The 26,828-nt window shown below is 40.1% G+C and overlaps 1 protein-coding gene across 1 annotated transcript in view; it reads left to right on the top strand.

Moving 5' to 3' along the window:
• UNC5D (unc-5 netrin receptor D) overlaps positions 1–24,067 on the top strand; it is a 769,587-nt gene extending 745,520 nt beyond the window's left edge. Inside the window, exon 16 of the mRNA XM_070765210.1 lies at positions 23,480–24,067. Within this exon, the coding sequence (XP_070621311.1) occupies positions 23,480–23,684 (205 nt within the window). The 3' untranslated portion in view covers positions 23,685–24,067. The remainder of the gene's footprint in view (positions 1–23,479) is intronic.
• Positions 24,068–26,828: the final 2,761 nt, after the last annotated feature.

Here is a 26,828-nt window from a genome sequence, read left to right as displayed (position 1 = left end):
GTATAGATAGTCTTTGACTTACAATAGTTCATTTAATGAATGTTTGAAGTACAGTAATAGTGACACTGAAATTTTGTAATTTATGACCATTTTTGCACTTATAATCATTGCAGAATCCCCTTGGTCATGTCACACCAGCTCCTTGTGCAGCCTCTCATGACAGGACACTGCGAGGCTTAGTATGCCATTGCACATATGAACAGTGACACTCCTGCAAGATTTGACATACTGGCACAGCACCATGAGTTTTGACAGACCGGTGTAGCCGCTCACGGCAGGACACTGGCTGTGCCGGTGTGATGAAGCTCACGGCAATGCATTTACATTTACAAAATCCTGGGGCACACCACCAACCAAAATGACACAAAATGACACTCTAACAAAGTGCATATTATACATATAGCTAATAATATAGTTTCTACATGTTTTTATACCCAGTGTGAAACCTGGGCCTGTTTCGATGAACACAAAAGGGATATCCTGGCAGGAATGGTAGAAAGACACACGAAGCTCTTCCTCAACAGTTCTCAGTTTCTTTCTGTTTTTAGTTTGTAGTCAAGCTTGAGAAGCTCAGCTCACATAGATATGTGGTTGAAAATGGGAGCAATGTCAAAATAGCTTTGTTGGCCATATACAATACAGATAACATTGTGATGCATTGTGATGGATTGTATATCGCCATCTGCAGGAGCCTCTTATAAAAAGAAAAAGGATAGACATAACCAGCTGAGGCTGAGGCTTCATCTAGTGGTGGCAACATTCACCTCCACTTTCTCAAGTTGTAATTCAACATAAATAATCCAAGAGTGAAATCTGAGCAGCCATTATGGCATGGTGGAAAGTTGACTGGCATTGACTCATCACATGGCTCACCTTTAAATAGCCAAAAGGCATGGCCAATTGTTCTAGAGATCTATTCATGCAGAGACCTCCATTTGCTCAGACACTCATGTATATTTTTTATTTATTTATTTATTTATTTATTTATTTATTTATTTATTTATTTATTTATTTATTTATTTATTTATTTATTTATTTATTTATTTATTTATTTATTTATTCGATTTTTATGCCGCCCTTCTCCTTAGACTCAGGGCGGCTTACAACATGTTAGCAATAGCACTTTTTAGCAGAGCCAGCATATTGCCCCTACAATCCGAGTCCTCATTTTACCCACCTTGGAAGGATGGAAGGCTGAGTCAACCTTGAGCCGGTGATGAGATTTGAACCGCTGACCTTCATTATTATTATTATTATTATTATTACTTAGATTTGTATGCCGCCCCTCTCCGAAGACTCGGGGCGGCTCACAACATGTAAAAAACAAATCATAAGCAATCAGACAGATGTAAAATATTTAGATATTTAAAAAACCCCATATGCTAACAGTCACACACACAGACATACCATGCATAAAGTAAACGTGCCCAGGGGGAGATGTTTCAGTTCCCCCATGCCTGACGGCAAAGGTGGGTTTTAAGGAGTTTACGGAAGGCAGGAAGAGTAGGGGCAGTTCTAATCTCCGGGGGGAGTTGGTTCCAGAGGGCCGGGGCCGCCACAGAGAAGGCTCTTCCCCTGGGGCCCGCCAACCGACATTGTTTAGTTGACGGGACCCGGAGAAGGCCCACTCTGTGGGACCTAATCGGTCGCTGGGATTCGTGTGGCAGGAGGCGGTCTCGGAGATATTCTGGTCCGATGCCATGAAGGGCTTTAAAGGTCATAACCAACACTTTGAATTGTGACCAGAAATTGATCGGCAACCAATGCAGACTGCAGAGTGATGGTGAAACATGGGCATACCTAGGTAGGCCCATGACTGCTCTCGCAGCTGCATTTTGCACGATCTGAAGTTTCCGAACACTTTTCAAAGGTAGCCCCATGTAGAGAGCATTACAGTAGTCGAACCTCGAGGTGATGAGGGCATGAGTGACTGTGAGCAATGAGTCCCGGTCCAGATAGGGCCGCAACTGGTGCACCAGGCGAACCTGGGCAAACGCCCCCCTCGCCACAGCTGAAAGATGTTGTTCTAATGTGAGCTGTGGATCGAGGAGGACGCCCAAGTTGCGGACCCTCTCTGAGGGGGTCAATAATTCCCCCCCCAGGGTGATGGATGGACAGATGGGATTGTCCTTGGGATTGTTCATATCTGCAGTCAGCTTCAGTGGCCTGCAGTACAGCACTCTACCTGCTGCGCCACACCGGATCTTTTTTGACACTTCTGCACACATTAGCATCGAGAAGAGGTTCCTCCTCTTCTCCTGAGTCACTCATGTGCAAGCCCTGGTTGGCTTTCAGTCTCTGGCCCAAAATCCTCTCCAACCTCCTCGCTTTCAGACCCAGGTGCTAGGTACACTGGCCTAGGATACAAACCCTCTTGATCCTTAGAATCTGTGATCAGCTGCGTGAGATGCAGAGGGGTCACAACATCAATAACCGCAACATTTCTTTTGGTCTACTAATTTAGTCACTTTATCAAAGAATGAAATAAGATAGGTTTAGCATTATCTGTTTTAAACAAAACTGTGCTGGCTACCAATTAAACATTTATTAGCTTATAGATGTTCACAGATTTTTTTAAATTGATGTTAGACTGATTGGTCTGTAGTTTATTGGATCTGTCCCCCCACTTTTTCTTGAAGATGGGAACCATATAAGCCATTTTCCAATACCTGAGAATTGGAAAGTGGCTGATGTGGTTCCCATCTTCAAGAACAGGGGGGGGGGGGGTCCCCAGGATATATGAAAGATAAAGTACAATGATTCTGATATAACATCTGCCAGCTCATTCAAAACTCTGAGATATAATCTGTCAAGTCCCAGTGATTTATAGTTGTCAAGGTCAGATTGGTGTTCTCTTACCATTTTCTTGCTTATTTTAATTTTTATTTCTACTTTGTCTTTTGCAGTATGTTTTGTTTGTATGTTGGGCTCTAATTTTTTTTTGAGTGCAAAGTATGAGTTAAGGACTTCTGATTTCTTCCTACTACCTGTTATTTCCTTGCCATCTTCTCCCTTTAGTGGACCCACTAAAGCTTTCTTGATGTTTTCTTGTTATTAATATGTTAAAATAAACTTTTTAAAATTATCTTTGACTTTTGTTGCAAGTCTTTGTTCATTCTGAGGCTTTGGTTTCACGATTTTGTATTTGCATATTCTGGATGTGTGCTTATATACAAGTACAGTGGTACCTCATGATACCAACCCCTCATCTTACGAACAACCCAAGATACGAACCCGGGGTTCAGAAAATTTTTGCCTCTTCTTACGAACTTTTTTCTTCTTACGAACCCGCCGCCTCCGAGAAGCCCCGCCGCCCGGCTGTCGCTTTTGAAACAGCCGGGGGGCTTCCTAGCGTCCTCCCGAACCCGAACGCCAAACCCAAACTTCCGGGTTCGGCGTTCGGGAGGCTGCCGAGAAGCCCCCCGGCTGTTTTAAAAGGTGACAGCTGGGCGGCGGGGCTTCTCAGCGAAAGTTCGGGTTTGGGAGGCCGCTTTGGGTTTTTGGCTGGGGGGGAGGCAGGAGGTCCGGCCTGACACCCCCCACCCCAGTGCTTCACACACACCCCAGCCACAAACCCAAAGGTCCCCACCACAGCACCCGCTGCAGGAGACTTAGCCTCCTGATCCTCCCCGCCCCTCACCCATGGCCTCCCGAGCACTCTTGCCCGATGGGAAGCGAAGCGCTGGGGTGGGGGGTGTCTTGACAACTCCCACCCCAGTGCTTTGCCTCCCGCCGGGCAAGAGCGCTCTTCTGCCGGCCATGGGCGAGGGGTGGGAAAGCCTCTTGCAGCAGCTGCTACAGCCGCCGGCTTTGCCTTTTTGGCTGGGAAGGGAGGTGAAGTGCCGGACCTCCTGCCCCCCCTCCCAGCCAAAAAGGCAAAGCCAGCGGCTGTAGCAGCTGCTGCAAGAGACTTCCCCACCCCTCGCCTGTGGCCGGCAGAAGAGCGCTCTTCCACGGGGCGGTGGCCGTGGCTCCCCCCAGTTCTCCGATGGATCTCTTCCACACACACCTGCCGCCCCCAGCCTCTGCGGCACCGCCCGGCTGTCATTTTGTAAAGAAGCGAGAAGAGGAGGAGGAGCTGGATGCTGGTGGTGGCGGAGGAAGGCGAATGCGGCCCGGAGGCTGGGAGGGAGGCGAAATACGGGAGGAGGAGGGAGGCAGCCTCCACGCTTTTCTTTCGGCGGAGGAGCTAAGCGGCCAGAGACAAAGGAATCAATATAAAAGCGCCACTGGGCTGGCAATGTCTCTGGATGCTTAGCTTTTCCTGCCCAGCCTGAAGCCGAAAGAAATGCACGAAGGCTGGCAGATGAAGTGGAGGTGAACAGAATGGGGACAGAGGCGAGGTAAGGAGCTAATTGGCCAAAGATGTTCCCAGCCCAGCGGCGCTTTTACATTGATCCCTTTCTCTGGCCACTTAGCTCCTCCACTGAAAGAAAAGCGTGGAGGCTGCCTCCCTCCTCCTCCCGTATTCCGCCTCCCTCCCAGCCTCCGGGCCGCATTCGCCTTCCTCCGACACCACCAGCATCCAGCTCCTCCTCCTCTTCTCGCTTCTTTACAAAATGACAGCCGGGCGGCGGCACGGAGGCTGGGGGCAGTGGGGGTGTGTGAAAGAGGTCCGTGGGAGAACTGGGGGGAACCACGGCCACAGCCCCGTGGAAGGGACCTGGCTGGGAAGCTCCCGAAGGTGATCTTTGCGGGGGGGCCCAGGAGAGCAAGCAGCAGGCGTGGGCTGAGGTCTTTCCTCTGGGGGCAAAGGTGGTGGTCACGGGGTGCCTTTGCTGCAGGCAGCTCCCCCCAGTTCTCCTGCGGACCTCTTCCACACACACCCGCCGCCTCCAGCCTCTGTGCCGCCGCCCGGCTGTCATTTTGTAAAGAAGTGAGAAGAGGAGGAGGAGCTGGATGCTGGTGGTGGCGGAGGAAGGTGAATGCGGCCCGGAGGCTGGGAGGGAGGCGGAATACGGGAGGAGGAAGGAGGCAGCCTCCACGCTTTTCTTTCGGCGGAGGAGCTAAGTGGCCAGAGAAAGGGATCAATGTGAAAGCGCCGTAGAATGTTTGAGTATAGCAAAAAGATAAGAGACATAGGCTTCTCCATGCAAATATATTATTTTTCTCTCTCATTTAAAAGAGAGACAAACAAACTCAACTAGGTTTCAGTTTGTGTCGGACAATTAAAAAATGAGCAATGTCAACTGCAATAGTGGAAGTGAATTCAGGAAGTCAAATATGATTGAATATTATTTCAATAATCCTTCTAATCCTATCTGTAAGTATTAATCTGCTCCTTTTTTAGTATAAATGAGAAACCACATATAAATAGAGCATCCTAAATGGAGATTATGAAGACTTTGGAAAAGAATTCACAATAAGCCAATTGATTAAATTATGTATGTATTAATGTATCGACTTGAATTGAAATTTAAAGAACATGATAGTTTTGGGTTTTTTTAAAATAATTTTTATTGGTTTTATAGGTTTGCATAAAACAAACATATAACAATGCACAGTGCATGTGCCCGTCACCTAACAACACACACACCCCGTCACCCCCACCATCCCTACAAGAGGATTCAATTTTTTTTTACTTATTTATCTATCTATTAATCCTTGGCTCTATATTGAACAAAAACAGTGGAACCCCGTCTTACGAACTTAATTGGTTCTGGGAGGGGGGGAATGAGGAGGCTGGGAGAGCCTGTATCCCAACTTCCAGGACACCCCATTCCCAATGATTATTCCACCAGCCCCCTTTTTGTTACGTTTCCAGGACTCCTGACTCGCATTTCCCACCCCTTGCTTTCCCTTGCACACGAGATGAGAAGCCTTAAAGAAACGGGGGGGGGGGGGGGGGGAATGAGGAGGCTGGGGGAGCCTGTATCCCAACTTCCAGGACACCCCATTCTCAATGATTATTCCACCAGCCCCCTTATTGTTACGTTTCCAGGACTCCTGACTCGCATTTCTCACCCCTTGCTTTCCCTTGCGCACGAGAGGGGAAGCCTTAAAGAAACGGGGGGGGGGGGATGAAGAGGCTGGGAGAGCCTGTATCCCAACTTCCAGGACACCCCATTCCCAATGATTATTCTACCAGCCCCCTTATTGTTACGTTTCCAGGACTCCTGACTCGCATTTCCCACCCCTTGCTTTCCCTTGCGCACGAGAGGGGAAGCCTTAAAGAAACGGGGGGGGGGGGATGAAGAGGCTGGGAGAGCCTGTATCCCAACTTCCAGGACACCCCATTCCCAATGATTATTCCACCAGCCCCCTTATTGTTACGTTTCCAGGACTCCTGACTCGCATTTCCCACCCCTTGCTTTCCCTTGTGCACGAGAGGGGAAGCCTTAAAGAAACGGGGGGGGGGGGAATGAAGAGGCTGGGAGAGCCTGTATCCCAACTTCCAGGACACCCCATTCCCAATGATTATTCCACCAACCCCCTTATTGTTACGTTTCCAGGACTCCTGACTCGCATTTCAGTTCGTTCCTTCCCTTGCAGTGCTTGGATCAACTGCAGGGAAAATGTACGTAGCAGAGCCGAGTTAAAGACATGGCTTTCCAGGAGCCTCCCGAAGCCGAACGCCAAACCCGAACTTCCGCTTTCAGCGTTCGGAGGCTCCTGGGAAGCCGCCCGGCTATTTTAAAATGTGACCGCCGGGCTGGGGGGCTTCCAAGCACCCCACCTGAACCCCGAACTTTTGCCAAACTTCCGGGTTCGGGGTTGGGGGGGTGCTGGGAAGCCCCCCAGCCCGGCAGTCACCTTTTAAAACAGCCGGGCGGCTTCCCAGGAGCCTCCGAACGCCGAACCCGGAAGTTCGGGTTTGGCGTTCGTAACTCGAAAAAAGATCGTAAGAAGAGGCAATTTTTTTCTAAACCCCGGGTTCGTATCATGAGTTGTTCGTAAGACGAGGGGTTCGTATCTTGAGGTACCACTGTATTGCTAAAAGAGTGATTGTAATTTATTTTTCATATTTACATCACAGATTCTACTTAACATATAGTCTTTTACCTTGTTCCATCGCGCCATCAGCTTCTCCAATTTATTCTCATCAAAATTATTTAATCTTATTTCCATAATTTCAAAATGTATGTGATCCACCATATACCAGTGCCAATTTTGTACTGTCCATTTTGTAGAATCTTTCCATCCTAATACCATCACCGCTTGAGCACTTTCCAGTGCTGCGGTTTTAATTTCCTTAAATTCTCCTAGTTCCCTATATTTAATTAAAATTGCTATTTCTTTTGTAATAATCCAGTTAATGTTTAACATTTTATTAATTTCATTCTGGACTACATTCCAGAATTTCTGTATTTTTGCACATTCCCAGATCATATGCATAAAAATTCCTTTTTTCTGGCACCCGTGCCAACATTTGCCCTTCTCTTTCCCCTGGAAGTGTGCAATTTGTACAGGTGTATAATACCATTTATGTAAGATTTTTCTTCTCATCTCTCTAACTCTCGTATTTTTAATCTTGTATATATTTTCTATTGTTTCTTTCATTTCTCTTTCATCTATTTGTAAATCATCCTGCCAACATCTTGTTAAACTTTTTGTTACTTCTTCTTCCATCTGCAATAGCATTCTATATATATTACCGGCTTGTGCTTTACTTTCATTTATCTTTTCACTTATTATTTTTTCTAGACTATTTTCTTCCCGTAAGAAGGCTTCTTTATTCTTTATTCTTTATTCTCACTTTTGTACATATTGCATTAATCTGCAACCATTTCTGTTTACCAATCCACTATTCCAATCTAGTTCTACTAACTCTTCCATCTTTCTCATATAATTGTTCAATTCTCGTTATCCCTTTACTATTTAATATTTTAATAATTCTACTTAGGTTAACATCATCCCCTATATTCAATACATGTAACGTTGATAGCCTGGATACCTTTATTCCACTTATCCTCTGCCATTTGAGCCATATTTCTAAACATGCTTTAAAAGGATCACTTAAGGTACTGGTTTCAATTCTACTCCAATTTTTGAATAATAGTTCTTTGTTATTTATATTATTAATTTCTTTTTCTAATTCTACCCATTTCTTTTCCCCCCATAACTGTAGCTCCATTAACCTTTCCATTTGAAATGCATTTCTATATAATACTAGAGATGGGCTGCCCCAACCTCCCTCTTTCTCTTGTGCAAACTGCCAATGCTTCCTTATTCTGGGTTTTTTATCTCCTTCAATCCAAACATTTAGTCTATTATCCCATTCTCTTAATTTTGCCTCAGGATAACTACCAGGTAGAACCTGAAACAAATACATCATTTTTGGTATTATCATCATCTTAAGGGCCCTAATCTTAGCCATTCTTCCTAACTTTTTAGCCATCCAATTTTTAATCTGCTTCTGGATTTTTTTCCATATTAGGTTATAATTGGCCGTTACTATTTTTATTGGATTCTCGAATAACCAAATTCCCAAATATTTCATTTTTTTACAACCTAGTTTCAGTCCTGAAGTTTTTTGAATCTCGATTTGCTCTTTAGCGCCAGTATTTAAACATATTATCTCTGATTTGTCTATATTAACCTTAAGTCCAGATTGATCTTTAAATTCCTGAAGTAGTATCATTATTCTTTTCATCATTTCAATTGGGGTTTCAGACATCACTATAGCATCATCTGCAAATAAGTTTAATTTCAATTCAAGTTCCCCTATTTGATAGCCTCTCGATTCCTTATCATTTCTAATTTTGTTTGCTAAGGTCTCAATTGCTAATGCAAATAACATTGGGGATAGTGGGCAACCCTGCTTAGTTCCATTTTGAATTTTAACCATTTCTGTTCTATTGCCATTTACTCTGATTTGAGCCACATTATCCTTATATATTGTTTCTATAACTCTACAAAATATGTTTCCCATATTTAAGTCTTTACATAATTGAAATAGGTAGTCATGGTTAACTTTGTCAAAAGCCTTATAGACATCTAATTTTAAAATACTTAATTTTCTTTTGGTACTGGTAGCATGGTGTAAAACATTGACCACGTTTCTTATTGGTTCATAAATTTTCCTTCCTTTCACAAATCCGTATTGATCTTCTCCAATTATTTTTGGTAATATATTCTCCACCCTATTTGCCAATATTTTCATAAATATCTTATAATCCTGATTTAATAGGCTGATGGGGCGATAAGAACTCGGGTCCATTAAATCACGATCTGGTTTTGGGACCGTTATAATTTCTGACATTTTCCACGTCTGTGGAGTTTCAAAAGTCTCCATTACATTATTAAACAATTTCTCCATATGCGGTAATAATTCATTCATATACACTTTATAATATTCAGCAGTAAAACCATCTGGACCTGGAGCTTTGGCAGGTTTCAATCCCTTAATAACTCTAGATATCTCCTCACTTGTGATTTTTGCATTTAACATTTGACTATCTTCTTCCTTTAATTTCTTTTTAACCTCTGAGGTTTGCAAAACAACATACTCTTTTTTATATAATTCCCCATAAAAATCTCTCATTATTTTTTCCATTTCTACATTACTACGTTTTATTACACCATCCTTATCTTTTAAAGCAGAGATGTAAGATTTCTCTTTTCTTTTTTTCAAATAGTGTACCATTTGCTTCATTGATTTGTTACTCCAACCTCTAATTCTATGTTTCATAATCATCTTCATTTTATTCCATCTTTCTTCATCAAGTAATTGTAATTTCTTTTTCTTAAATAATAATAATAAATTCCATTCTCTATTTCTTGTAATTTTTAAAGTTTCTTGGATTAAATCTATTTCTTTTAATAAATTATTCCTCTTAATATCCCAGGATTTCCTAATAAAAGCTTCAGTACTAATGCAGTTACCCCTCATTACTGCTTTATGTGTATCCCAAACTATTGTTTGTTTAATCTCACCTGTTGCATTAATACAAAAGAATCCATTAAGTTCCCTTTGTAATTTAATTCTACTCTCCTCATTTGCTGAGACAATGGGGTTATACCTCCAAATTCTTTGTTTGCTACAAACCTCTATCTCTATCACAGCCAACAGAGGAGCATGGTCTGATAGCCAAATAGTTTTTACTTCCGCTTTCTTAAACTTTACCTTATCTGTTTTATTAATTAACATATAGTCTATACAGCTAAATTTATTATGTCTTGCAGAATAGAAAGTATCTCTATTACCTACGTTTTCATGAAGATCCATCATATTAATTTTATTTAGATGTAACTTTTTCTTTTCCCCCTTCCCTGCTGTTAATTCCAAATTAAAATCGCCTGCTAAAATCACTATACCTTCCGCAAAATTATCCAGTTTCCGTTTTACATTTATTATAAATTGTTTTGCATTTACATTAGGGGCATAAATAACCGCTAAGGTTACTAACTTGTTTCTTATTTTCCCCTTAATAAATAACATTCTGCCATCACTGTCCCTTTTAATATTACTTAACTGAAAATGCACTCTTCGGTGAAACAAGATGGCGACTCCTTTTGCCTTATTCGTTCCTCTCGACTCATAAACTTTCTGCCACTCAGTATTTGTAACTAATCTGTCTGTTTTTTCCCTTCCCTTATGAGTTTCTGATAAAAATAAAACATCTGCCTTACTGTCCTTAGCCAACTTCATGATTCTATAATGCTTTTTCTGTGATGAGAGACCATTTACATTCAGCGATAATAATCCTATATCACCCATTTACGTAATTTAAATGCATTTCCCCTTCCAACAAAACAGAGCCTACCGGAAAAATATTTTTTGTTACAATGAATCCCCACCCTGGTGCCCCTATCCTGACCTCCCCCCCCAGGGGGAGGCAACGAAAAAAACTTCCATTACTAAGAGGCACTCCTGGATCTGCGTTCCCTCAGAAAGCCCCCCCTTCTTCCCCATTTTACAACATAATAAAAGATTCCCCCCTCCTTCCCTCCTCTCCCCTTGTTAACTAGCGAGAACAACCAAAAAAGAAGTACAGAAAAAAGATTAATTAGTTGAAAAACTTGATACCATATTAGTAAGTCAGTTCAGTTTATTATTTTTTCTTCTGTCGAGTAACCCTTGGCTCGTCTTTCTTCTCTGCCTGGAGTGAGTCCAGTTCTCTTTGAAGTGATGCAATCTTCTCCCCTTTACTTTGCCCTGCATCACGGAACAGTTGGAGAAACAACTCTTCTTCTGCTGCATCTGGCCAATCCACCGATGTCTGGCTCTGGGTTGCTCCCTCTGGATTTAACCCCAATTGGAAAAGCAGCTTTCTTCCCTCTTCTAACGATCTCGCCTGGAAAACCTTGGAATCTTTAAACACAATTATTGTAGCAGGATAACGCCACGAAAACCTGATTCCATTTTCATAAAGTTGGCTTCTCATCTTAAGGGTTTCAGCAGACAAATCTTTTAAAACGCGTATTGGAAAAGCTTTGTAACGTAAGTTTAAAATCTGTTTCAACTCTTTAAATATTTCAGCAGCTCTCCTTTCTGAAACAAACCTTACAATAATGTCCTTTGAGTCCCCCCGATTGCGGGATCCAAAAGCCCAATGCGCTATTTCAAATTCTTGCAACTCACATTTAACTTTATTCTCAGTGAACCATTGAAGGATTTCTTGAATAAGTTGTTTACTCTCCGCAAAATCTTTGGGGAAACCTCTCAAGCGAAGATTAGACCTGCGCTGTCTGTCCTCCAAGTTAATGATACGAAGTTCCTGGCGAGATTTTCCCACCTCCAGTTTCCCAATTCTTTGATCTTGTGCTTTGGATTGTTCTTTCAATTCTGTCATTCCAACTCCGACTGCAGATAATTCATTTTTCATATCTTGGAGCAGTCTCCCCATGTCAGCAAAAGCTTTAAGCAGTGAATCCATCTTTCCCTCCAGCTCCAAAGTAGAGGCCATCTTCCCTTTGTTCTCGCTTCTCCACGCAAACACGTTAAAAACAATTACTTGCTTCAACTTTTAACTCCTTCTAATCAAGTTTTTCCACAGCTTGTATCGTTCGCTCTCCTCTCAATCCGCTTTCACCAAGCTAGAGAGGGTTGTTGAGGGTTAACTTTTACTTTTACTTCTCCACATATAGGAGCTTTCTTTCGGAGTGTTTAGCTAGTGCAACGCATGCGCAGATCTAACATGATAGTGATTCTGGTGGAAAATCATTCTATTAAGATCTCTCCAAACCTGGGCATGTCCTCTGTAAAATATTTACTTTCTGATTAGTTCAAACCTCCAGGCAGAAAATTAAGATTACATTTTGCTAGGAAAGATTCATACCTCTAAGTAAGTAAACTATTTTTTTGCCATATTTTTTATTGATTTTTTAATATTTACATCTTAATATTTTCAGGTAGATCGATATCCATGTATTTACATTCATATTAATACATTATATATTTATACATTGTGTACACAATTGTTATTTATATTCTTTTCTTTTTCCATCCATCTCTTACTGTTGTTTTGCATTTCTTTTTTGTATCCATTTATACCATTTAGTCCAAGTGTTGTAATAGTCCAAGTCCCTTTGGTCATTTAATTCCATCAATTTGTCAATTTCCACGCAATTATGGATTTTTTTTAATAACTTCCTATTCTGAGGGTATCTGAGGGTATTTCCATTGTTACGTAGACGATTCTTGCCACTGCTACTATATGTAACATTAAATATTTAATGTTATTGGAATATAATTTTTAAACAATTCCTAAAAGAAAGAATTCCGGCGTAAATTCAATTACAGTGTCCATCATTTCCTTTAGCCATTTATGGAGTTTCCTCCAATACTTTTTTTGCTTCAGGGCACATCCACTAGAAATGAAAGAAGGTACCCTGCTCTTTTTTACATTTCTAACATGCCTGATTACAATTTGTGTATATTTTTTGCCAATCTTTTCAGGGTCAAGTGCCACCGATAAAACATTTTATATTGATTTTCTTTATAAGCTGTTGATTTTGTTAATTATTTCTGGTCCAAATTTGCTCCCAGTCCACCAGGTGTATGCTGTGGCCAAAATTTTTCACCCATGCAATCATCGGCCCTTTTACTACATCCTCATGCTTATCATATTCGATATATTTATAGATGTTAGATTTTTTTACCTCTGGGCCTGTGAGTAATTTGTCTAATTGCTGGGTTTGGCTGTCAATACCCATCCCTACTGAGTCTTTTTTATATCTTGATTGGATTTGCAGGTAGGTCCACCAATCTATGTTAATATTTTGTGTAGCCAATTCTTCCCTGCTTGTTAGTTTACCAAGTAGTTCTAGGATTTCTTTATATTTAATTGTTTTAGGTATATCAATTGTATTTGGGTATGTTAGGGCCTCCATGGTTGACAGCCAGTTTGGAATCTTCAGATAGTGTTTTCATTTAATAATAATAATAATAATAATAATAATAATAATAATAATAATAATAATAATAATTAATTAATAATTTATTAGATTTGTATGCCGCCCCTTTCCGCAGGTATTCCAGGTATTTAATAGGGAGTTCCTAATTAAGTGTCTATTGAAATATTTTTGAGTTTTGTCTCCAATGTCCCAGAGGTAAGCATGCCATCCTTTCTCAAGATCGTGTCCCTCTAATTGTAATATGCATTTGTTTCTCAAATTTATCCATTCTTTTATCCATGATAAGGAGGCAACCTTATAGTATAGAATAGAATTCTTTATTGGCCAAATGTGATTGGACACACAAGAAATTTGTCTTTGGTGCATAGGGTCTCAGTGTACATTAAAAAAAAACATTTGTCAAGAATCATGAGGTACAACAATTATTGTCATAGAGGTCAAATAAGCAATGAGGAAAAATATTAATAAAAACCTTAAGGATACAAGCAATAAGTTACAGTCATACAGTCATAAATGGGAGGAAATGAGTGATAGGAATGATGAGAGAAAAAACTAGTAGTAATAGTAGTAGTGCAGCCTTAGTAAATAGTTTGACAGTGTTGAGGGAATTATTTGTTTAGTAGGTCTTCCAGTTCGGTAGTCCAAAGAATTAAATTAAAATAGAATATAATTCTTTATTGGCCAAGTGTGATTGGACACACAAGGAATTTGTCTTTGGTGCATATGCTCTCAGTGTACATAAAAATAATATATACATTTGTCAAGAATCATGAGGTACAACTCAATGATTGTCATAGGGGTCAAATAAGCAATGAAGAAACAATCAACATTAATAAAATCGTAAGGATGCAAGCAACAGGTTACAGTCATGTGGGAGGAAATGGGTGATAGGAATGATGAGAAAAAACTAGTAGTAATAGTAGTGCAGACTTAGTAGATAGTTTGACAGTATTGAGGGAATTATTTGTTTAGCAAGTGATGGCGTTGGGGGGGGGGAAACTGTTCTTGTGTCTAGTTATCTTGGTGTGCAGTGCTCTGTAGCAATTTTTTAAGGTAGGAGTTGAAACAGTTTATATCCAGGATGCAAGGGGTCAGTAATTATTTTCACAGCCCTCTTTTTGGCTCGTGCAGTATACAGGTCCTCAGTGGAAGGCCGGTTGGCAGCAATTGTTTTTTTCTGCAGTTCTGATTATCCTCTGAAGTCTGTGTCGGTCTTGTTGGATTGTAGAACCAAACCAGACAGTTATAGAGGTGCAGATGACAGACTTAATGATTCCTCTGTAGAACTGTATCAGCAGCTCCTTGGACAGTTTGAGCTTCCTGAGTTGGCACAGAAAGAACACTCTTTGTTGTGCTTTTTTGATGACGTTTTTGATGTTAGGTGACCATTTTAGGTCTTCAGATATGATAGAACCTAGAAATTTGAAGGTCTTTACTGTTGATATTGTATTGTCTTAGTATTGTGAGAGGTGGTAGGATGAGATGGTTTCTCCTAAAGTCTACCACCATTTCTATGGTTTTGAGTGTGTTCAGTTCTAGATTGTTCAACCTCCCATCTGTATGCAGTTTCATCCTTGTCTCAAATGAGGCCAATCACTGTTGTATTGTCTGCAAACTTCAGTAGTTTAATAGATGGATTGTTTGAGATGCAGTCATTGCTGTATAGAGAGAAGATAAACGGTGAGAGTACACAGCCTTGGGGGGGAGGGGGCTGTGCTAATTGTACAGGTATCTGATGTGATTTTACTTAGCTTCACCTGCTGCTTCCTGTCTGTTAGGAAGCTTGTGATCCACTTACAAGTGTGTTCATGTACCGCTAGCTGATTTAGTTTAGTTAAAAGGATGTCTGGTATGATGGCATTGAATGCTGAACTGAAGTCTACAAAAAGGACCCTTGCATAGGTCTTTGGAGATTCAAGATGTTGTAGGATGGATGTAGTGCAGAGACACATTAACAGCATCATCTGTCAGTCTATTTGCAAAGGTTTTCATAACTACAGATTGAAACTACATAACTACAGATTGGTCTGTAGTCATTCAGTTCCTTGATGGATAGCTTCTTTGGCACTGGGATGATAGTAGAGTGTTTGAAGCAGGAAGGAACATAGCACATATCTAGTGATTTGTTGAAGATTTCGGTGAAGATGGGGGCCAATTGGTCAGCACAGACTTTTAAGCAAGAAGGAGTTACCTTGTCTGGGCCTGGTGCAAACCCACCTCTGCTCTTATTGTCCTGTAAATTGGATAATCTAATTCTTGGTTTCTTCCCTTGCCATATAAATTTAGATATTACTTTATTCAAATCTGCAAAAAAATTAGAGTCTAATTTAATAGAAATTTTGGGAGTATGCTCATCTTAATGATTGATATTCTTCCTACTAATGACAGTTGTAATTTGGTCCATTTTTCTAAATCAGTTTTTGTTTGGTTTGTCAATTTTATATAATGATAATCTCATGCCGCCCCGAGTCTATGGAGAGGGATGGCATACAAATCTAATAAATAATAATAATAATAATAATAATAATTATTATTATTATTATTATTATTATTATTATTAATAACAGATGAGCATCTGTTGGTTAGATTTATCCCCAAATATATATATATATATTTGTATCTTGGAGACCTAATTTTATTTTCAATTCTTCCATTTGTTTTATTGTCATATTTTTTGCCAAGATTTGGGTTTTTTGTCTGTTAAATTTTAGCCCTGTGGATTCCCCACATTCTTCTATTTTTGCAATCAATGCTTGTTCTGTTTCTAATGGGTCTTCTAAAAAGAACACCAAGTCATCCGAAAAGGCCTGTAGTTTATATTCTTCACCTTTTACTTTAGTTCCCTTGATGTTAAACTATTTTTTTATTTCTACCACCTAGGTCTCTTAGTTGCAATTGAAAGAGAAAGAAATTTCATATGTAAAAAGAAAAATGATGAGAAGTAGGCAATTAAGAAATGAAACACCTGTGCTTCATCCTGCTGCTTGCACTGAGCAAAAATATTCCCAGCTTGTTTTCATTGTCAGGTGCAAGTAATCAGGAACAACATTATTTAGCACATACTACCTATGCACAACAATCTAATTTATTAATGGTCAAATGAAATATGATCTACTAAAAGTCAAGCTAGAAATGGGTGAATGGAATTCATGAGAGAGGCTGGACTTGAGTTTTCTTATGGGAACACAGCAACTTCAAACAGATGATGTATTAGATTCCTCCGTCAGGGTCAGCTTGTTCATACCCTACATCCAATATGCATAAATCAAACAGCAGCTGGATTAGACTGGTAGTATTTTATCCCAAATTCAAAGCTGTTCAAAGGTATGCCTTTTCTTAATATCCATTCAATACATTAATTGCGTGCATGATGCCTTTAAACAGGTGAAATCTTATTTTAAGAAAATGCAGCTCAAAACATATCCCTGGATCTCAATGTTATATATTTCCTATATTTTATCAGCTTTACTGGCTGTTTACTCTGGATTTGGGGTGGGCATATCTATGCCTTTGTTTTTCTTCATTTCCTTCATTTTCTTTACCACAAATTCATTTCTATCCACGAGTTTATGAAGTCAGAGTAAAAAATGTATCTTGAAAATGTGTATCTTTATCTTTACACTTGCTAATATACTAGCATCAAGCATTCTGCAAGCTAATTTTGTCTACTGCACATACTTTTGCTTGCATTTTTTTAGTTGCAAGCCACTCCTAGGGTTCTGAAAAGTATCACTTGCATTGCAGTTCACATCAATAGAAATGGGAGAGACATATGACACAGTACTGTTAAAAACAAAAGTTTATTGTTATGTAAATTGATAAAATGAAAAAAAATTTGAAGCGTACGAAACAATACATATAAGTCCAATTAATAAATAAGTCCAATTAATAAATAATAAATAAATAAATTGATACATAGGATTAGTCAGATAAAGGAGCTGATTAATTTGAGTGGTGTTTGTTTATTTTCTGCAGAGCAACTTAGCTATTCTCCATAGTAGGAGGATGGGTTTGACCTTATCCAATACCCAATCAGGACTGAGTCTTAGAAAAGTATAAATAGTGCCCTGCATCTTACATTCCCCCTCTTCAACTCAGTCCTAGTCCAGGACGGGTGCCTTTGCTTCCAACAATTGCTACCAGTCAAGAGTTCCTAACTATCATCTACTTCTGTCATCCTGATTGGCTATCGGATAAGGTCAAACCCATCCTTGGAGGCTAACTCCCCTACGTGAGAATGGGCAACAACGCCCGTTTTCATTTTTATAAGTTTGCTCTCAAGTCAACCTCATAATGTATAAAAAGCATTACACTATGCTTTTTATTGCTATTCTCATAAAAGCAGATAAGAATTACTGCCAATGTAACATAAATTCTGCTTTATTTATGTATACACACTTAAAATTTCAAGATGTCATGATATGAGTCACAGCTGATAAGTGAACTATTTTTATTAAACTCTTCAGTGTTTCATATATTCTGCAAATGTTATCATATGAGTTTGAAATATCCTAAATGATCTATTATAGAGGCAGGAGGAGTCATCTCTTTCCCAATCACTCTCTGACCAATCATCTTCCTATCTTGTGCTTATCATTATGTGAAGGTCAGAGGGGCGGCATACAAATCAAATCAAATGAAATCAAATAAATGAATGAATGAATGAATGAATGAATAAATAAATAAATAAATAAATAAATAAATAAATAAATCTTCCCAATCTTACCATCCAAACATCTGTGAGTCATTGTGAACTATTCATGTAGAAATCATTGCTAGGTTCCAGCCTGGTCTGCAAAGGTCTCATAAAATAACACTTAGAAGGCAGCAACAACTTAGAAGGCAGTAGTTGAGTTTTGAACCTAGTTCATGAATTACAAGTCAAAGTAATTCCTTCATTTTACTTAGTAATAAGGCTAATTCCATAGTTCAGCTGACATAAAACTGTGGGAGAGGACATAAGGTTCTCACCTGTAGACTCATAAATTTTAGGTGTAGCTTAGATTAACAATTAACAGGGTAATGTGATTGGCTTGAAGTGTTTCTCTCTGCCCTATCTGCCACTTGCCAAAGGTAGAGGTGGTTTCTGGACCAACTGTGTGGTTGGGCAAAAGCCTCTTTGAGCTTTGCCAAGAAAGTGATGGAGAAGCAAAGAGTCTGTTCTGCAGCACAGCTTGCCAAAGCTTTTTGTGAGCCATGTTGGAGAATGTGTCTCTTGCCCCATCTGTCATTGTTTAACAAGAGTTTGAAGGAAGCCGGAGAAGAAAAATAACATCCTCTATGTTTAGTAAGCAATCTAGAGAATGCACTCTAATCACTTCACTCTTCAATGTGATGGGCAATTTGCTTTAGAAATCAGCTTCAGGACTACCTGATGAGTGTTGTATGCACTCATAAAAACAAAGCACCCCTTTAAAAGACTCTCAGTCATCAGTTCACTGTTCCTCACTGGAATCTAGAAGGTCTCTGAATAGTGGTCCTTCTACAAAGATGGCAGCTACATTTGGTATAATTTCTCCAAATGTACATGCATGGATTATGGCACATTTGGTAGCTTGTATATGTATGCAAATCTAGTTATGCAAATAGATACTTGCTTCAAAACCTTGCTTAGATCATTTTTCCCAAGGGAAATAACTGAAGTTAATTTGTAAAGAGGCAGCTTGAGAATAATGTGCATACAAAAATCCGTTTGTTCCACCACAGCTATTGCAAACAAATGAACATTTCCATAATTTATGTGCACACATTTCAACTGGTTTAAGTGACAAATGGCAATAGGACAAGGCAGGGTTAATGCTAATGCCTCCATATAACAGGAGTGCACACCTTTCTTTCAGCCAAGAGATACACTTTTTAATTATTTTGGTCTCACAAGGCATTCAAGTTTATACAGTGCCATCAGGTCCAGGAGGTTGGCAAATTGTGTACTTCCTCATTTCTTAAATGGCCAGTGGGTAGAGCACAATAAATGCCTATTAAGACTTCTGGAGTCTCAATGCATTTGCACTGTTTTAGAGGGCAGAGTAATAATGCTTCCCTGAAGATCAGTAATGTAGCTAGGTTTCAAGGAGAAGCTCTTTGGGTTGTCCAAGAGATACAGATTGTTCACCTTTTACAGTTTTTTATAGGAAGGAAAAAGGAATTCCTGTCTCTATCACTAATATTAGTATATTTAAAACTAGGTTAAATGTATATTCCCATAATGAGAACAAAAGGCCTCTGGGAATGAGACTTTACCCCTATATATTTTCCATTTTTGGAAAAGTGCTGCTCTTAGACTGTGGGGATGATGCACAGCCATTCCAATGTGACTCTGTAGCTTTATCACAAAGAAAGTGAGATTCGATTATTCAAGTTGTTTCCTATTCAGAATGATCATAAACAAAAGAATAAGGAGCCCTGCTCATGCAGTGGTTAGAATGCAGTATTACAGGCAAACTCTACCCACAACCTGGAGTTCGATCCAGGCTTCCATCCTTCTGAGATAAATGAGGACCCAGATTGTTGAGTGCAATATTCTGACATTGCAAACCACCCAGTGAGTGTTGTAAAGCACATTGAAGCCCTATATAAGTAAAGTATTATTACTATTGCTATTGCCATGATAAAACATCAGGACTTCAAAAGAAGGTAGGGAAGCCAAAAGCAATAAATATTGTGGTTTAGAACAGGAATTCTAAACACCATCAGGCTTTCAAATGTTGCAATCCAATTTTCAGCACTTCATTCTTTTATTTAATTATCATTTTATTTTTTTGCCAACAACGCAAACTATGTTTGCCTTCATACAAAGTTCAGGCAGGAAGTCCAAGCAGATAGAAAATCCCCTCCTTACTTATTTAAAAAAGCATGGAGGGATTGGAAACACAAATGTCAAATATCCATGAATTAATTTGTTTGTTTGTTTGTTTGTTTGATTGATTTATATTCCTCTCCTCTCCAAAGACTCGGACTCAGTGTTCCCTCTAATTTTTTTGGGGGGTGGGCGGAAAAGTATAGTATCTGAGCGGCAGTCCCTTTGGGACTGGGCGGCACAGAAATAATAAATAAGTAAGTAAGTAAGTAAACAAACAAACAAACAAACAAATAAAAAACCCACCCTGTTTTGCCTCAGAGAATTTCAAAATAAAATACTGTACAGTACTGTGTGTCTATAACAGTGAGCTCATAATAGGGCAACTCTATCAATATCAAAATGCCACTTAAATAGTTGACCTAGTTTCAAACTAGATTTTCTTTCTCTCTTCCTTACTCCCATTCTTTTTCTTTCCTATCTTTTTTCTATCTGTTTCTCTCTCTTCCTCTCTTCCTCTCTCTCTCCTTCCCTCTCACTCTTTCCCTCTCGGCTTCTGGGCAGGTTTGGAAAACTCTGAGTTGATGATGATTTTTAAGTGAGCGATTGCTCACTGCTCAGCTTAGAGGGAACTATGCTCGGACTTACAACATATATAAAAAAAACACAAGTAACTGAATTTAAACATGCCTGGGATGAACATATATCCATTCTAAGGTAAAATACAGGAAATAGTATAAGAGCCGGGGTGGCGCAGGAGGTAGAGTGCTGTACTGCAGGCCACTGAAGCTGACTATAGATCTGAAGGTCAGTGGTTCAAATCTCATCACCGGCTCAAGGTTGACTCAGCCTTCCATCCTTCTGAGATGGGTAAAATGAGGACCCGGATTGTGGGGGCAATATGCTGGCTCTGTTAAAAAGTGCTATTGCTAACATGTTGTAAGCCGCCCTAAGGAGAAGGGCAGCATAAAAATTGAATAAATAAATAATAAATAAATTCCCATTCAAACAACAAACACACATTGCATTCATCGACCAGGGGGCTGTGGCTTGAAGCCTGGCGGCATAGATGAATCTCTAGGGGGAGTTGATTTCAGAGGACAGAAGCCCTCACAGAGAAGGCTCTTCCCCTAGGTCTCGCCAGGCAACATTGTCTAGTTGGAGTTGGAGAAGGCCAACTCTGAGGGACCTAACCGGTTGCGGAACTCATGAGACAGGAGGCAGTTCCACAGGTAATCTGGTTCGACGCCATGTAGGGCTTTATAGGTCATGACCAACATTTTGAATTGCACCCGGAAAGCAATCAGCAGCCAATGCAGCCCACGGAGTGCTGGAGAGACATGTGCATACCTAGGAAGGCCCATGACCTATCACGTGGCTGCATTTTGCATGATTTGCAGTTTCCAAACACTCTTCAAAGGTAGCCCCATGTAGAGTGCATTGCATTATTTATTTATATTTATTTATTTATTATTTAGATTTGTATGCCGCCCCTCTTCGCGGACTCGGGGCGGCTCACAACAAGGCATAAACAAATCGTAACAAATCTAAATAAATTTAAATATTTAAAAAAGTTTAAAAAGAACCCCAATATACTAACAAGCACACACACAAACATACCATACATAAATTGTATATGCCCGGGGGAGATGTCTCAGTTCCCCCATGCCTGACGACAGAGGTGGGTTTTAAGAACTTTACAGAAGGCAGGGAGAGTCGGGGCAGTTCTAATCTCTGGGGGGAGTTGGTTCCAGAGAGTCGGGGCCGCCACAGAGAAGGCTCTTCCCCTGGGGCCCGCCAACCGACATTGTTTAGTTGATGGGACCCGGAGAAGGCCCACTCTGTGGGACCTAATTAGTCGCTGGGATTCGTGCGGCAGGAGGCGGTCTCGGAGGTATTCTGGTCCAATGCCATGAAGGGCTTTAAAGGTCATAACCAGTCAATAGTCGAGTCTCGAGGTGATAAGGGCATGAGTGACTATGAGTAGTGACTCCCTGTCCAAATAGAATATTCAACAAGAAAATGGAGGCCATTATACCATCCTATATATACAGTGATCTCTCGATTAGCGCGGGGGTTACGTTCCAAGACCTCCCGCGCTAATCGATTTCCGCGTTATAGTGGTGCGGAAGTAAAAACCACCATCTGCGCATGTGCGCCATTTTTTTCATGGCCGCACATGCGCAGATGGTGGAGTTTGCGTGTGGGTGGCGGGGAAGACCAAGGGAAGGTTCCTTCAGCCGCCCAACAGCTGATCTGCTCCGCAGCGCGGAAGCAGCGAGGAGCCGAAGATGGGGTTTCCCCGTTGCCGCGCTGCGGAGCGGATCAGGTGTTGGGCGGCTGAAGGAACCTTCCCTTGGTCTTCCCGCCGCCCAGGCAAAGGGGAAACCCCAAGATCACTTGCCGCTTGCCGCTTGCCGTATTGCAGCTTGGAGCCTTGCTTCGCCTCCTTCGCTGCAATACGGCAAGCGGCAAGCGATCTTGGGGTTTCCCCTTTGCCTGGGCGGCGCTGGGGCCATGCGGAGCCGCTCATCTAGGGGGGCGTGGACCGGCAAGGTGCCCTCCGCTCTCTCTCTTTCTCTCCCTGTTACCGGTGTGGTATAAGAGAGAGAAAGAAAGAGAAAGGAGGGCGACTTGCCAGTCCACGCCCCCCTGGATGAGCGGCCCCGCATGGCCCCAGCGCCGGACTCCGCCGTTGCCTCCGCCCTTGTTCGGCTCTGCAGCTGAGAGGCCACGTCCACCCCCTCCTCGGTGTCCCCGGCACCCAGCGTCCCCACGCCGCCTCCACCTCCCGGTAATGCGCCCGACCTCTGCCTCTCTCTTTCTCTCTCATATACCACGCCGGCAACAGGGAGAGAAAGAGAGAGAGAACTAGCGTGGACTTATTTTTTATTTTTTAATATTTTATTTTTTTAATTAATATTTTTTGAAAAACCGCATTGCAGCGTTTCGCGCTAATCGAGACCGTGCTAATCGAGGGATCACTGTATAACAGAACATGAAGGAAGAAACAACTTCCTTCTTTGAAGAAAATGGTTCCCTTGAGCCTACATATGTGTATTTGTTAGACTCCCCACCTCACCCTATTATTCAGATTGTCCCATAACCAATAATGTTTGCAAAGTTAAGAACTGACTAACAGATAGGGAGAGCAAAATATTAACCAGTGCTGAGCAGGACTGAGAGAAAATTGGGGCTTTGATCCAAGTTAGAATGGAACTCTATTGGAGGAAAAATAGTTATTTAGAACAAGTGGCAAATTTTGGATTTTGTGAGAATCTTTGCTTACAAGAGTGCGCTTTTTAATTTGCATCTTAGACTGCCTCTCTTCATGTGTGGTTGACTGACAATACTTACTACTCTGTCTTTTTTGCCTCCTTCTAGGAATTTGTCTTATTTTGCTACACACCACAGCCCCTCTGCGGTCATTTTGGACTTATGGGAAGCCAGACACCAGCACGATGGTGACTTAGACTCTCTAGCCTGTGCTCTGGAAGAAATAGGAAGGACACAATCCCAAATTTCTAACTTTACAGAAACTCAGATGGAGGAATCCAACTTCAGCTACAGCAGACAAAATGGACTTTAGCTATTGTTTTTCTTTCAGACAGTCAACAGTGAACTTGAACTGAAATGGAGTTCCTGTTACCAAGGAAGAAGCCACACATCCTGATTTTACCCCAAGTATTTGCACCGCCCAACTTTCACTCAGTGGGTCACCTCTTCCTTCTGCCCTCAAGCCAGGTCCCCTTTGGAGGAACAGAAGAAGCTGGTAAACCACAATTATTACCCAGAAACTATGCTGGATAAAAAGAAAGAACACTCCTCCCTCTCCACCCACACACTTGTATGTACACAGATTCTATGCTTGTGTGCTAACAATCCTTCAGACACAAAATGTGTATGAATAACAGAGCACTTCAAACTAGAAAAGAAATATGAAATTTATTGCAGATGCTTGGAATTGTCTATGTGTGAATGTGTATAGAGTAAGGGGGGGGGGTTGAGTTACTTGTTTTTTCTTTATTTCATCAACTTATGGTTTAGTTTGCAACTTGAAAATAGCCATCATGAGATCCCTTTGATGAATATGATCATACTAAGGTCATAGGGAAGGATTGAGGTCACTGCTGATATCAATGGTAAAGAATGCACAAAAATATACTGCTACATTTTGGAGTTATTTGGGGGGGCTTAGAGCTAAGCAAAATGCTTCCTGCAATATATTTTTAAGCGGTTTTCTCTCTTTTTTTGCTCATTTGATTAAAAATATTAGTTGCATAGTTTTCTTTAGAAATGTTGTCCATTTTTAGAGGATAGAGGTTATGACAGACGCACATTTTTTTCTCCTTTCTTGACTTGAGAAAAACAGGGACATGGTCTCTCTTTACTATATATATTCATTCTAATTGAGAAATTCAAGTTATGTGAACAGAACTCTTATAAAGTGTTATTGGTGATTCAGTTTCATTTGTGCTTAGGTTACGTGGAATCTTTTCTTCTTTTATGAAATCTTTTCTTCTTTTATGAAAAAGGCATTTGATACTCTGTTTTAATCTCAAAATACTTGAGAATTTATTTCAAATTTGTCTTGGTATGCTTTTCAGATGACTTTATAATAAGAAGGCTCCATTGCTCTGTTGAATAGATGTGCTCTATTGCTGGGATTGTTTTCTATGATGCATCTCTCTGCAATTACCCACCCATAGAGACCATGTTTTTCTCCTCTGAAAAAGACCATGGTAGGAATTGCCTCCCGGCATATCCCCTTGAGTTTTGTCGTGTGTTACCCAGAATCTCATAATTTGAATTGGGTGGCCTTAGGCATTTCAGATATAAATTATAAAAAGCCAGGGAGGCTATAGGCCTCTGAAGAGGTGATTATATAATAAAGGATATAGCATTTGGTGGTCTCAGAAATGCAAGAGCTCCATTTTACAGCTGTGAGAATGTGTCTGAAATTCTGTTTTCCATTGAACAAAAGCCAGTTCTCAAGTTAATGTAGAAAAAAAATGCAGGATAATACATCTGATTCCCTACCACCACCCCCGTCCCCCATTCTGAAAGCATTTGCTATAAAGATGGGGATGTCCCTGATTTTATCTGAGCAGTTGTGGTTAAAATTAGATATAGTTCTTACTTGCCATATCATTGCCCTGATTGAAATCAAAATCTGCTGATATTATACAAAAAGCAACATTTTGCTACTTATTTTTTTAGAAGCTTCTTAAGAGAAGGCAGCACCAAAGGAATTGCATCAAACTATGATTGTTTATTTATTTGATTACTGCTTTCATATCTGAAGTAGTTTTCATTATGTGTATTGGTGGGATGGGTATCTTTCAAGTAATATACAGAACAGAGATTTTATACTTTAAGAAGCTCACACTCCTTACTTATATCTTTCATTGATGCTCCTGGAGAGCAAGATATATGAAAGAAGCTGTTCTGTAAAAGAAATTGATTAATTAAAAAAGGAGTCAATGAATTTTGGATCTTTTCAGAATCAGTAGATTATATAAATTACATTCCAAAAGTTCAGTCTTCTCCATCTACCAATTGGATTGGCAAAATTCTAAGACTCCAGAGAATATTTTACTGTATTATCAGTCTGTCAACTATACTGGATTAGATGACCCAAATGTTTGACTGTTGTAATTGCCTTCCCATTTTCTTAAAATACATGTTAAAGAAGCTGTTCTGACTTACAGTTGGGTTGATTGAGATGCTTTCAAAATTACATTGATCTGACTCATTCCTTGTTGGTATAAAATCAGGATGGCCCTGTAAAGCTTTAAAAAATATTTTAAATCACTGTTAAAATTTTAACACCTGTACAGTATAAAAATCAAAGAATCCATATTGTGCTAGATTTAGGCTTAAAACAATTAGATTTGTTGACCTAAATGGGATTTTGGTCATAAGTAATGTAAAGAACTAGCCCCACTGTTTACAGTACTTTAAATCATAGTTTAAAACCATATTTTCTTCAAATAAATATTACTTTATTTTTTAAGAAAATAATTTGGTTTGAAAATTTTTTGACCAACCAATTCTCATAATCATTTTTTTCTTTTTGAAATAAATAGTAGTATATCAGCCATCTATTTCTCAAATTAGATGTTGATGTTCTGTTGTTGCAGCTATTACCATTATAATTTTAAACTGTGGTTTTCTTTCCAACTATCCACAGAAGAAACAAGGGTCTAATACAATTCCTGTTAAAAGTGGATATAGATATGTTGCTAAATAATCAAACCATATCAATCTTGCTGATGAGCCCCTCCAAGAAATAAGATGGTTATTGATTAACAGGATACTTGGGCTAAATTGCACCAACTTTCATACAATCACATCTTCAGACAGAAAGCATTAGTACTCTCTTGCCATATTTCAAAATGTTATATTTATTTGTGTTTTTACATATTTTAGTACAGTGATTAGAATGCAGTACTTCAGACAAACTCTGCCCACAGCGTGGAGTTCGATTCTGACTAGTTCAAGACTGACTCAGCCTTCCATCTTTCCGATGTCAGTAAAATGAGAATCCAGATTGTTGGGGACAATATGCTGACTTTCTAAAATGCCCATAGAGTTCTATAAAGTACTATGGAATGGTATGTAGGTTTAAGTGCTATTGCTATTTGTACACTCAAAGTTCACTAATACCTACTTTGTTATCATTCATGCCACCTCTATATTTACTGCTTGGGCTATTAAACTTTCTTAAGCT

This window comes from Erythrolamprus reginae, chromosome 12 (assembly GCF_031021105.1).
Source record: "Erythrolamprus reginae isolate rEryReg1 chromosome 12, rEryReg1.hap1, whole genome shotgun sequence".
Lineage (NCBI taxonomy): Eukaryota > Metazoa > Chordata > Lepidosauria > Squamata > Dipsadidae > Erythrolamprus > Erythrolamprus reginae.
Note: the sequence above shows the minus strand (reverse complement) of the source record. Positions and strands in the feature narration are given on the sequence as shown.